Genomic DNA, 13,131 nt, shown 5'->3' on the forward strand with positions numbered 1-13,131 from the left:
GTTTGTCTGGATGATTGGCTTCTGAGCTACTGAGTAGTTCCTTCCTGTTTCTGTTGAAACCTAAATAGATGTACAATGGATTTTAAAGGTCTATACACCCCTGTTAAAATGGCAGGAAAAAAAGAAAGCAACCAAGATAAATCATGTCAGAACATATAGAAACAATCAGAAGTTTCATGAAAAAATAGAAAAGAACTTGAACATGTAAGTCTTGAGAAAAAAATGTAGTAAAATAACACGATTTCCAACATAGATAATTACAAAAGCCCAAATAATAATAGCAAATGATTTTCAAGCCCTGTATAAAATAATATTTAAATATCTGTTGCTTCAGATCAAGTTTTATGATTTGTCTTTGTAACCAGTATCTGTTAAAGTATATCTAGAGCAACCAGAGAGTTTGCTCTAATTCATGTTAGAGCAAGCAGGTGAATTCAAACTGTTTATTTTATGATGTTCTAAATAATACTTAGAAATGAAAAAATGAAATATTTTGTCATTTTTTTAAATGTTCAAATATTTTGTCTCATCCTTATGAGTTATAATATAATTGATAATTATATATAAATATTATATATCTAAATATATTTAAATATAGTTTTACTCCCAAACATAAACTTCATTTTTTTTACCTTGAAAAGGTATAAAAATATAGAACTAACTTATGGATTATAGAGTGCACATATTTTCACAAGGCTCCATGTGTTTATACAGATGATATATGTGACAGATGAAATAACAAATGACAAGATTTTGGTCCATGAGGAGCTGTTAGAATAACTAATAACTCAATAAGATTTTTCCTGTGTTGGTGTTTTGATGATGATGGTGGAGGACAGCATGTCTGCTATGTCACTCCAGCCTCACAATGTTTGCCTAGGTTGAGATCGGGTGAGAGTGAAGGCTGTAGCATATGATTGACCTCCTCATCAAACCATTCAGCGAGCCCTCATACCTTGTTGGTGTGGGCGGAGTCATCTAAAATAGACCACACCCATCTGGTTAGAAATGTTTCACTGCGTCATTTGCAGTTCGGCTTCACGCTAAAGGGAAAAGTGGCGTTAGATATGCCAGCAAAATAAATGAAATTTAACACAACAGGTCCATCAACTCGCCTTTAATGTATTAACCATCTGTATGATCTTTAATGGGTTTGAGCAAAACAAATATTTCTGTTATTTCTGCTGCTAATGGTTTACCGTTAAGTTCTTTAGTATTTTTAGCAGTGCAGGAAGTCAGATTGGTATGATTTGAATAGAAATGTTGACGTGAGAGACTCTGTGATTTTCTTTCCTGTGTGTGCTGCTTTTTTTAAGTAGTTTTTAATAAGTTTTGTTTTCCTTCTAATCTTTATCAGTAGACAGATCAGACGTGCTGTGTGGAAACTTTGAGGCCCAGGAAGAGAAGATGACAGACCTGTGTGTTTATATTTCATTCATGGCTATTTATGGTTGTGAACCTTTGATCAGTCAGTCAAGGCGATGGTTAGGCTGGATTTTACCCATAATAGTTTAACTCTTAAGAAAACACACACACACACAAAAGAGAAAGAGAAGGCTTTGAGTTTGATTTGCTTGAACACTGTATTCCAACGATGTATTAATTGTTGTCTTATAGCTTATATAATGTGCTTGAGATATATGTTTTAATAGTGTAATGTCTTGTGATCTACAGATTTACACACTTCCAGCACTTCTAAACAAGAAAGAAGAAAGTAAGTTGACTTCTCTCACATAATCACATGTCTCAGAATTAAGAAATGTTCCCATAATGGCAGGTTAATGCAACGCATCTTTTGTGTGTTGCAGCATTCCTAAATGAGGCTGGGTTTAACTTCGTCAAGAAATGCATTCACCTTGTAGAGACAAGAGGTGAGTGATAATTACAATCCCAGATGAATATTTCTTCTCTTCCTGTATAAACATGCATGCTTATTCTTGTGTTGTGCTTTGGATTTAAAGGAATAGTTTTAAAAAAAAATCAGTTGTACAACATTTCCCTCCTTATCCCAGTTGTAGTTGATGAAACAGGACATTTTTGGTGATGGAACTTGTAATCAGAGTTTATCTTACCCTTAATCATCTATTGTAAATATCTTTCTCAGACCACACCTAAGTTCTTTGGTGATATCACACAGATGTACTGATGTGGTGTAAACAGAAACGTTATATATGCAGCCATTTTGAGCAATGGCAATTTGTCTGTCACAATTCTGACAATGGCTTCCACATTTTAAAGGCTAACTGTGAATGTGATTGTGACATTGATTATATAGCTCCATGAGCTAATCTGAAGAAAGATTTTGGAGTATGTGGTTTTTAGGTAAGATAGACTCACGTTACTCAAACTCCAAACATTTGTTTTGGCCCAAGAAGTTTTAACGCAAAACATTTGTTTTGGCTGATTGATGACTTGAGGCGTGATGTTTTGTTTGGGGGATTGGGGGTTCGAATGCCACCCGCACCACATATGTGCCGAGTATGCGTGTTCTCCGCATGCTTTGCTTTTTTTTTTCTTTTCTTTTCTTTTCCTGGTTCTCCAGTTTTCTCCCCAGTACATAGACATGTGTTGTAGGATGATTGGCTTCTTTAAATTGCCCGTAGTGCATGAATGTGTGTATGTGTGTGTGTGTGAGAGAGAGAGAGATAGATTGTGCCCTGTGATGGGTTGACACTTTGATAAATTGTTAGCTAATGTAATGTAACAACACCTGAACTAGTGAGTTAGCATGAATATGCCAACAAAATGCTTCTGTAAATCGTTTTGAATAAGGGAGTCTGCTTAATGCTGTAAATGTAATAACATTATTAGCTAGTGAAGTAAACTAATAAAGACTAAGGGGAATGAAGTGCAAAGTGTAAAGTTCTTGGCCAACATTTTATTTCTGAGATGTGTGTCTTGACATCCCACATAAAAGGTGCTATTCTAGATAATGGTCAGCGTTTTTATTTTCCTGGAGTATGTTCTAACTGCGAGGTGGTGAATAGTGCATGTTGTGCTAGCAGGAGATGGTTGCATGTTGCAATTTATTGAGCTCAGTTTCAGTTTTCACATCGCTGCATGCACTGGATACTGAAAAGATCATTTGTGTACACTAGTTTAGAAATAGTAGCAGGCATGGTCACAGCTTGTGCAAGGGGCACAATCATCGTGAGGCGCATTATATTAGACACATAGACACATATTAAATGAAAACCTTTTTATTTTTTTTTATAGTTTTGTGAAGGTTTTCGTTTGTTGAGCCTAGTTGAATAAAGACTTGTCCCAGACACTCAGGCTCCTGCTTTGTCTCTCACCCTTGTAAATATATATTTCTTGTATTTTCCCAGGTATCCAAACGATGGGTTTGTACAGAATTGGAGGAGTGAACTCTAAAGTGCAAAGACTTATGACTTCTGTGTTTGGTAAAGCATTTAAACTTATTCATAATTCTTTAATGTTTGTTAAATGTATTATATTGTATTGCATGCTTATAGGGACATGAAGCGGATTTACTGTTACCATCATGACGCATTAGCACTCTAGCAGCTATAAACAGTTGTTCACTAAGCCACTTTTTCCTCTCTCTTGAACGTAATAAGAATAATGCAGCTTGTAATGGTACAGAAAAAGCAGAAAGGGTCAAGTTTTCTATCCTGAAGACTGAAGACATAGTTGGGAAACTCTGACTGCTACAAAGAGACACGTTTTAACAGAACTGTATCAATGCTGATGTTATTCTTGCTTAAATAACAGTACTTTTTAATCCATTTATTATTAGTTTAGATCACGTGGGGTGTCTGTTGTACAAAGTCGCTGTGAATGAACTGGTTAATAAAGAAATAATTAGCTCAAGCTCCTGATTGGGTTGCAGCCAAAACGATTAACAAAATTACTGTTACAAAAAAAACAAACCAGACCATCTGACCAATCAGAGTCGAGTCTTCAAGAGCACTATTATATGTTTTATCGTTCTTGTTAATTCCTTTTTAATTTACTTTTCATTTATTAATGTTTCTTCTTGAAGCCACTAAAGCTCCTGCAGACATGGACCTCGACCCAGACACCTGGGATAATAAGACCATCACAAGTGGACTGAAAAATTATCTCAGGTTAGGAAGTAATTCGAACCAAATTTATTTCACTGGTTGCTATCAAAAGCAAATGAGTGATAATTCAGCTGTTTGTGCCTGCAGGTGTCTGGCTGAACCCCTGTTAACCTACAGACTTCACAAGGACTTCATCATGGCAGTCAGTGAGTTCTAGCTGCCCTGACTTGTTCCTCAGAGCATTCCAAATGGGAAAATGGAAAATCAATGTTTAAAGCATTGCAGATGACTTTAATCACCTAAAGCTTCAAAAAATGTTTGCTGTATTTTTAGAGTCAGACGATCAGAGCTACAGGGTCTGTGCGGTTCACTCTCTCGTACACAAGCTGCCCGAGAAGAACAGAGAGATGCTGGACATCCTGATCAAACATCTGCTTGTGTAGGTGACAGAATACAGCATGATGCAGCATGATTTCAGTTGGTAGCTGCATAGAAGAAGGTATTCTCTGTGGGTGCTTGGATAAACAGTGGAGTTTGTTTAATAAAATCCAGCCCTGCTGTAAGAAAATCTAATAAAATATTGTCCTAATGCGTTCTATTAACAGACTGATGGAAAAATTGGAATAGTAGGTGAATTTCCATTAGGAAGTGTGTTTTTATTTCTAGCTGGTGGCCATTGACGCGTTACACTTTTAGGGTCTGAGATTAAATGTAGCGTCTTAAAGGCTTCTTGGCTTTGCCTTTCTGGGGGAACTGTTTAAATGCTTTATTGAAAACCCTACAACAATGTATTCTTTTGTACGATGTTTAAAAGGATCCCTTTTATGAAACTAGTGCATTCAAGAGCTCAAAGAACCCTTTAGGGACCGTTGAAGAGTTATAATGTAGATCGCAATAACAATCCGTATATCAGCAGTAGTGAAAGCTAATTTTCTTTCTGTATTCTTTCATTCACAGCGTTTCCACACACAGCCAGAAGAATTTGATGACGGTATCCAATCTCGGTGTGATCTTTGGCCCTACGCTGATGCGCTCCCAAGAGGAGACTGTGGCCGCCATGATGAATATCAAATTTCAAAACATCGTGGTGGAAATTCTCATCGAGAACTACGATAAGGTAAAGCTGACTTAATTTTGTTATATAATTAAACTATTTAATTATATAAATAAACATAACAGCAGGTGTCACTGTTTAGCAAACACACAGAGGAGAATTCATGAATCCCGCTGCAGAGGCTGACAAAAGCGCTCTTGTTATCAGACATGCTCTCAGGTTTAGTGTGTTACGAAATTGTGAGGTGATTTATGGCAGCAAGCATGCTGACTATTATTTCACTGATGTTCCTCAGATCTTTCATCAGTCTCCAGATCCCAACGTGCCTCTACCTCAGCCTCAGGCTCAGTCTCGTTCCAGCTCACGCCGCAGCAAAGCCATCTGCCTATCCTCAGGCCCACGCAAGTCCCGAGGCCTGTATACGCCTGCTCTCTGCCTGGCTGATGCTGACAGTGTGTATTTGTTTTCAGTCTGACTTTCATGATTTGCAGCTGTATTTTTTTTGTCTTTATGCCTTTCAGGCTGTCTGTCCATCCATCCAGAATAATTGTTAACACACTATCTCAAATGATTTAAGGATTTATGCAGAATTGTGATCAGATGAACTGTTTGAATTGATCCAGACAGGGTCAAGGTCACAGCTATTGATATCAGTATCAGATATTTCAGACTATAAAAACAAATAGACTTAGTAGCAAAACTGCAGTATATACATGTTCAAAGTTTGGCATTGGATTAATAATATGATTAATATGACCATCGGATTTTATACTAGATTTTACAGAAGGTTGCTAGTCCAGCATTTATTTCAGACTGATTCAAGCTGACATTAATTGAAATAAATTCGCTTTTGTCTCATCAAAATGTCTCATAACGTTTAACATGTCACAATAGGATTTGCTCCTTTTAGGCAAGAACAAGGTAAGTGTTTTATATGTAATAGACAGACAGACAGACAAACAGACAGACAAACAGATACTTTATTCATCCCAGTGGGAAATTCACAATTAACACAATTACAAATTTTCCAGTGAAACAACATTTCAGACAAATGTTCATTCATTCATCTTCTACCGCTTATCCGAACTACCTCGGGTCACGGGGAGCCTGTGCCTATCTCAGGCGTCATTGGGCATCAAGGCAGGATACACCCTGGACGGAGTGCCAACCCATCGCAGGGCGCACACACACTCTCATTCACTCATGCAATCACACACTATGGACAATTTACCAGAGATGCCAATCAACCTACCATGCATGTCTTTGGACCGGGGGGAGGAAACCGGAGTACCCGGAGGAAACCCCCGAGGCACGGGGAGAACATGCAAACTCCACACACACAAGGTGGAGGCGGGAATCGAACCCCGACCCTGGAGGTGTGAGGCGAACGTGCTAACCACTAAGCCACCGTGCCCCCCCAGACAAATGTTTTAGTCAGTTTTTTTGAGAAGTGTTCTTCTGCATGAATGCTTATAGTGATGAATGACAACAAATAAAGCTGGTATGGGATTTGTCAAGGATAGAATTAAAAACCGTTTGATTGGTCACATCAAATTTTCCTGTGAAATCCCTTTATAGGTTGAATCACTCTGCGCTTTTAACTTCAGTCCCTTTGTCTGCCTCAGGTGACACGTTCAGCAGCAGCCCCAGCAGCACACCCATGGGCAGCCTGGAGTCTCTGTCCTCACACTCGTCAGAGCAGAATGGCTGCTCTAAGGCGGCCTCTCCCTCACGCTCCAAACACAAGATCTCTGGCAGCCTGTGCTGGACCACGCCGTCCCCGTCCTCTGACGGCCCTAAGAGCCCAGGTGGCACCACTAGTCCTGACTCCAGCTCCAAAGAGGATGCAGCAAAGACAGACGGAGAGTGGGAGGAGGCTCTTAGTGTTCTCCCACCAGAGCGAGCTTCTCCAGCTCCGGAGCTGCCTAACAGAGCTGAGGAGGAGAACACAGAAGTGCAAAGATCAGGCCGCATCTCCAGCATGTCCTCCTGCTCCTCCCTCACCTCCTTACACATCTCTGAAGGTGAAGACATCAAAAATCTCACAGTATCTATACTAGCAAAATATAAAATATAATCTACAAGTGTTCAGATATTAGAAAATAGCAAACGAGGTAAAGAAAAATAACTCTGTGTTCATGTTTTGGTTCGGAAAAATATATATAAAATTATATTTATACCACTGCGATGTAGAATTCTGGAATCTGATTCATTTACTATAAAAGCAGCTCTGAAAATAGTCCCATGTCATTGTCTCTACAGTAACATCTAATTCACAGAAACCTGTATATATTTGAAATATTTAAATATTTAGCTTTTTAACTAAGAGAAACATCTACAGTCATTGGTAATATGAGAAGCGAGTTTATTTAAAGAGGTCAGTGTCAGTGCATTATTACAGTTAAAGGTTAAGAATTATTATTATTTATTTTTATTTTTTTTGCCTTATTTCATCTGCAGGAACCAGTTAGATATAATTAAGACTTTTTTTTGTCCTTTTAACCTCAGGAGAAAGGTAGAGAATTTACTTTTTGCCGCTATAACGTAAGGGTTGACAGGAAGTTGTTTATTAAACACAGCAAAGTTAATTAAAAAATTATAAAAAGTACAATGTGCTGTTTAATAAATTAAAATAAGTGATTGATGAATAGCTGTGGTATAAGAGGAATAGTAACAGTAACTCTCTGAATGTTTTATTCATTCTCTATCACTTAAAAACATAACAATTTACACACTTGACTTTTTGTGTGTTTCATGTAGGTTTCCGGAGCTGCCATGGTTCAGTTCAGAGTTTGGTTTATTGCAGTAACAGAGACAGCCTGAAGTCACTGCCTTTACCAGACCTACCTGTTAAAGACACAGGAAGATGCAGCCTGGACTCAACAGGGAGCAACGGATACCAGAGACCTGGCTCCGTGTAAGCTGTCCTCACCTCAAACTCTTACTCACTGCAGCACTCAGCTTTAATCCGGAGTCATACTCAGGGACAGATGTGTCAGAAACATGTTGCACAATACAAACTCACTAAATTCATCACTACTTTAAAGGCTTGCAAATAGTGTTGTTTAGATTCAGACTAGCTGTGGATTAATCCCACAAACTCACAGCTTATCGTTCTGTTAGATATTATATAACATATTATAGAGCAACTCAAGTAGTGAACCTGAAAGGTACAGTATGTGGCAACAAGAGTGAGGAACGGACATTGGATTAAGGGATTAACTGAGCTGATGAATGTATACAAGGCTACAACTATTTAAAATACAGGCATATGAGATCATGCAGACTATTTGTAGATATAAATATATAAGATATAAAACTTCAGTGAGAATCCTGTAATGTGACGGACACTCACATACATCGTAATGTGTAACTGTATCCATTTAATCTCATGACAGCTTAGTATTCTATATGGCGTATGACTACAGACTGTTCATGTGGTAATAATGTAAGTCATTTCCACAAATTGCAGTCATGCAGTAAAACCAGAACCAGATTGCAGCCAGTGGCAGAGGTAATACATCTAAAATATGGGCAGGGAAGTGTGAGGCAATAAAGTTAAGCAAATATTGTGATAACGTGATGTGCGATCAACCAGTGGGATCCGAGGCAGCACTCTGGATGCTCATTGTCACGGGAGAGGAAAAAACAATTATTGCAATTTATTGCCATAAGTATATTATGATGAAAGAAACATTTCTCAGTAAGGTTTGTTAAAGTAAGGAAAAGTTTGTTAAATGACCGTCTAAACTGTAAATCAATCTGAGTGAAGGAAGAACTTATTTTACTTCTTTAAACAAAAATGAACATAATATATCAGTCATTTAGTAAAGCTGCGTTTAAACGTAAAATTTGCAATATCTTATCGGCCATTCACGCTACAGCTGATTTACATTTAGTGACTCCCACCAAACTCTATAAAAGGCAATGCTCAACAACACAATGAGAAAAAAATTATATATAAATGAATAATATCATTTTGTTAAATAAATAAGGTTGATCTTTAAACAGTTTAGCGTTTGTTTCATGGATGTTTTTTTTTAATAAGACTTTTTTATGTATTGTACAGTACATACAATGCTCAGGACCTTGTTGATGCAAAAGGCTTGAAAGGCTGAATAAAAGGAATGAAAGCCATGCAGAAAGCACACACAGTCCTCTTGGGCAGATTTGACCATGACTAAGTGGTGACCTTAGACCAGAGTGCTGGCCGCTAACGTTCTCTCTGACTGCCAAAGTGCTCTCATAGACTATCCAAACTAAAATGCTTTTTCCGTTCATCATAACTTGGAGACTTCTACTGCAAAAAAAAAATTATACTTGTTTCAGAGAAGAGAAGTCTGTTTGGAGCCGCCATTAAATAAACTGTCTCACTAAGGTTGTGTGTAACGCGCTCAGAAACTAAACTTTGTGAGTGCAACTGATGAATTTGCTTTTTGTGCTTTGTAATTGACACACAATGATTACTGTTGTAGGCTGACCTCCAGAGCAGCGTCCTTCGAGAGCCCTGTGGTCTCCCAGCCATCTTCTGCTGGAAGGTACATTATCAGGCATGGAGCATTGCACGATCCCTATTAGTTTCACCACTCTGTTATAATATTTAGCCCCGTTGTGCCACAACAATTCAGGATTGATTGTCACACAGAGTTGCTTTTGCTTGTGTATGATTTCTATATTAGGAGCCATGTTGGTTTTGTAATCTCAGAGGAGATCTGTGGTAGTTCATTTTGCCTGTGCATACCCTCCAGTCTCGAACTCACCTCTGACCCTGTCCACTTCATCATTATTAAGAAGCGAGCTAGTCTCTCCAGCTGTGTTTTTTCTAACTCACCTCCTCTGATATGATTACAGGGAGGCCAAAGCCATGTATTCCTGCCAAGCGGAGCACAGCCATGAACTCAGCTTTCCTAAGGGAGCTGTCTTCAACAATGGTAAAGACACACACTTTATGAAAACAGCAGGCATTACAATGTATTGCATAATATGGTCTACAGCTCCCCTCGCACAGTATACACACATCAGGATACAATATGATGGAACAGTTCCGGAATGGTGCAACTGAGAATGTTCAAATCCCAACAAGGACCAGGAGTCAAAGAGAGCCAAATACAGTGTCTTATACACTCTCTCCTTTGAACTCATGTATGTATGAGACGGAAAATAGCACCTTTGTCTGAGTGTGTTCCTCTGTCCTGTGACACAGCGGTTTAAAGTGATGCAGGCGGCTGCCTTTACATGACACATGTGTTAGCCTTAACCCTCCCCATTTGGTAGTTGTTATATGATAGAGGAAAGCTGGCTGGTGGGTGGGATATGATGACCAAATTAGGAAGAAAATCAGGGGGAAATGATGGAACTAAAATATCCTTTATATACGACGTATAGCAGCTTCACTGCAATGCAATGTGAATCCGAAGCAGAGTCTTCTGCAACATGTCTTCACTGGGACTGACAGGAACAAAGGATACTGCTCTTTCAAAGAGTCTGACAGGGAAAAGACATGTCTGCTTCACTGGGACTGAAAGACACACAGAAACATAAGAAATGCACAATAACAAGAACAAACATTTGATAATGTGTCTAAATAATAAACACAATATTCCCTGCACACTGTTTTGCAATGATGCAGTTGTATTATACATGCTAAGATCTATAGACAATGAATGCACAGTAAATAATTGTTCTGATCTGGATTTGAATCCAATTTTCTTTTTTCTTTAAAAAAGAAAAAAGAAAAAAAAAAAAAAAAGAAGAATCTTGCCGTAATTTTTTTTCCTTAATTGTGTGTTTTGTTTTGTTTTTTCCTGCACAGTGCACCCATCAGTGGAACCAGGGTGGCTCCAAGCTACTTATAATGGCAAAACTGGACTCATCCCAGAGAATTACGTGGTGTTCCTTTAGCCAGGCTTGAAAGGAGACATAGCAAGTCCATGGTATCCATGGTGATCATTTCTCCATAAACGGATTGTTTTGTACGTTCATGATATGCAGTATGTGAATAGTTTGAATGTGTTGACCAAAAATGGTTAGAAATACAACATTAACCACAGAGTATATATGTTTGATGTAGATATTAGAAGTTTTCTAAAAATAAAAATAATAATAATATTTTATGTTTCTTCCTGTTATGCCTTTGGCCCTGTAAGCCTTAAGGTCGATTATTTATAGTCGGATGATCACGCAGACTGGATCTGAGAAGTTGAACTGATAATGTGAGAAACATTGGCCTGTCATTAACTATAGCTCTCTGTTTCTTATACTATAGTTCAATTACTGTGATGAAGGAGAACTTACAATTAACACACTGATTAATGCGATGGTACGTGACTTTTTCCCATATAACTTATCTTTAGAATGTTTTTTTTGTATATCTGTCACTGGAGGTAGCAGAAGCCAGGATTCGACAAAGTGTGTCTGAAACATTTCCACGCTTTTCCAGTATATACCTTTTTTTTTTTTTCCCTTTTTCTTCTTAGTTAGTGTAAACAGTGAAAAAGACGTAACAGATGCAGGACATCGTTGTTTAGGTCATTCGTTCTTTAGTAGCATTAATGTAGTACGTGTCTGTATTAATCATCCATTAAATCAGTGCCACCTGTAATGACGTGTGCTCTGAGAGTAATGTCCCTGCTATGTAGCTCTAAGTACTAAATCTAACAACTTGTTCCATTTACATCTTACAGTTACAGTCACAGATACAGTTACGCAGTCTGTACACTACGCTAATTCTTTCTGCCTCTTCATTCTTACATTTCATAAACATCACATTTCATCGCACTGACTTTATATTTAATTTATTTTTTAAAAAATCACATCTGTAAAAATCACACCTGATATGTATTAGAATTACAAAAGCTAATGCCAATTGTATGTTGTCAGCCCCGTTGATGTCCTAATACGTGTTATTTTGTGCTCATTGAAATGGCACGCGTTTGCTTAATAGTTGCTGCTGTATTTCCTTTCACACTGGTTTAACATTTCAATGTAGATGGGGGTGAATTATAAAAAGAGCAATGATGTTGGTTACAATTATTCTAACGCCATTTTTAAATACCAGTCTAAAACGCCATAATAATTATTATTACTTTACCTCATGCCCATTCCACAATAAAGACCACAAAGCTCTATATCGTGCCCACTAATAGGACCGGATATATTTGAATATATTTTACTGAATGTGTTCACCTGTTCAATCCAGTCATACATAATTCATTGTTCTTATGCTTGTATGGTTTTTTGTTTTTTTACCAAAAAATATATTTTAAATAACATTTACCCCATTTTTAAAGCAAAATACTAACAAAACGACGAAATACGTCAGTGTTATCAAACCTTTTACTTTTACTACCGTTAAAGTCTTCTACCTTCACGTGAGGTGATAAGTATTAAGTCACTGTTGCTCATTAGCCTTTTAATTACAATAACGATAAGATGTAGTTTTATCTGTTACACATTTCAACATGTATTAAAGAGACAGGTGGCCTTTTGGCTTGAGCAAATAGTTCTGAAAAATGTTTTTTTAATTTTTCATTAAAGTTTTTATTGAAGTAGTTTCTTTAATCTGAAAACCATCTAAAGACAAGTTCCAACATCTATCCAGTCGTTCACCAAACATTCTAATGAAAAGGTTTAATATTTTACTTGAAAAGATATTTAATGGAAAAATGTACTGCGATATATATTAGCAAATGTTTCTAGCTAAGAATAGTAGCGTGGAAAGTCAATATTAAAAACCCATTTTTTAGTTTTAATAAATAAATAAATAAGCTTGTTTGTTGTTTTACTTCCCTTAGTACTCTATGGAATGTAAGTATCAGTATATTTTTCTTGAGTCTGTCCTTTTGTCTTTAATTCTGGATCTAGTTCTGTCCTGTGTCTATGTATTTTTTTTTCTGATTCCATGTGTGTTTTTTTTTTTTTTTTTATCCTTTTTATTTTATAACTGTATTTCGGTAATTTTTGTAATGTCCTGCACAAAAAAATTACAAGATTGTCCTTTTGAAAAAAAAAAGAGGAAAAAGGATTTCTTTGTTGTTTTTCTTTCTTTTT

At 37.2% G+C, this 13,131-nt stretch overlaps 1 protein-coding gene across 1 annotated transcript in view; it reads left to right on the forward strand.

The window, feature by feature from the left end:
* arhgap42a (Rho GTPase activating protein 42a) overlaps positions 1 to 13,028 on the forward strand; it is a 40,701-nt gene extending 27,673 nt beyond the window's left edge. Inside the window, exons 12-24 of the mRNA XM_060890279.1 lie at positions 1,675 to 1,714; positions 1,809 to 1,871; positions 3,330 to 3,404; positions 4,007 to 4,091; positions 4,176 to 4,234; positions 4,362 to 4,467; positions 4,986 to 5,145; positions 5,378 to 5,534; positions 6,708 to 7,106; positions 7,843 to 7,999; positions 9,558 to 9,620; positions 9,934 to 10,013; positions 10,895 to 13,028. Of these exons, the coding sequence (XP_060746262.1) occupies positions 1,675 to 1,714; positions 1,809 to 1,871; positions 3,330 to 3,404; positions 4,007 to 4,091; positions 4,176 to 4,234; positions 4,362 to 4,467; positions 4,986 to 5,145; positions 5,378 to 5,534; positions 6,708 to 7,106; positions 7,843 to 7,999; positions 9,558 to 9,620; positions 9,934 to 10,013; positions 10,895 to 10,983 (1,533 nt within the window). The 3' untranslated portion in view covers positions 10,984 to 13,028. The remainder of the gene's footprint in view (positions 1 to 1,674; positions 1,715 to 1,808; positions 1,872 to 3,329; positions 3,405 to 4,006; positions 4,092 to 4,175; positions 4,235 to 4,361; positions 4,468 to 4,985; positions 5,146 to 5,377; positions 5,535 to 6,707; positions 7,107 to 7,842; positions 8,000 to 9,557; positions 9,621 to 9,933; positions 10,014 to 10,894) is intronic.
* The last annotated feature ends 103 nt before the right edge of the window (positions 13,029 to 13,131 follow it).

This window comes from Tachysurus vachellii, chromosome 17 (genome assembly GCF_030014155.1).
Source record: "Tachysurus vachellii isolate PV-2020 chromosome 17, HZAU_Pvac_v1, whole genome shotgun sequence".
NCBI classification, from domain to species: domain Eukaryota; kingdom Metazoa; phylum Chordata; class Actinopteri; order Siluriformes; family Bagridae; genus Tachysurus; species Tachysurus vachellii.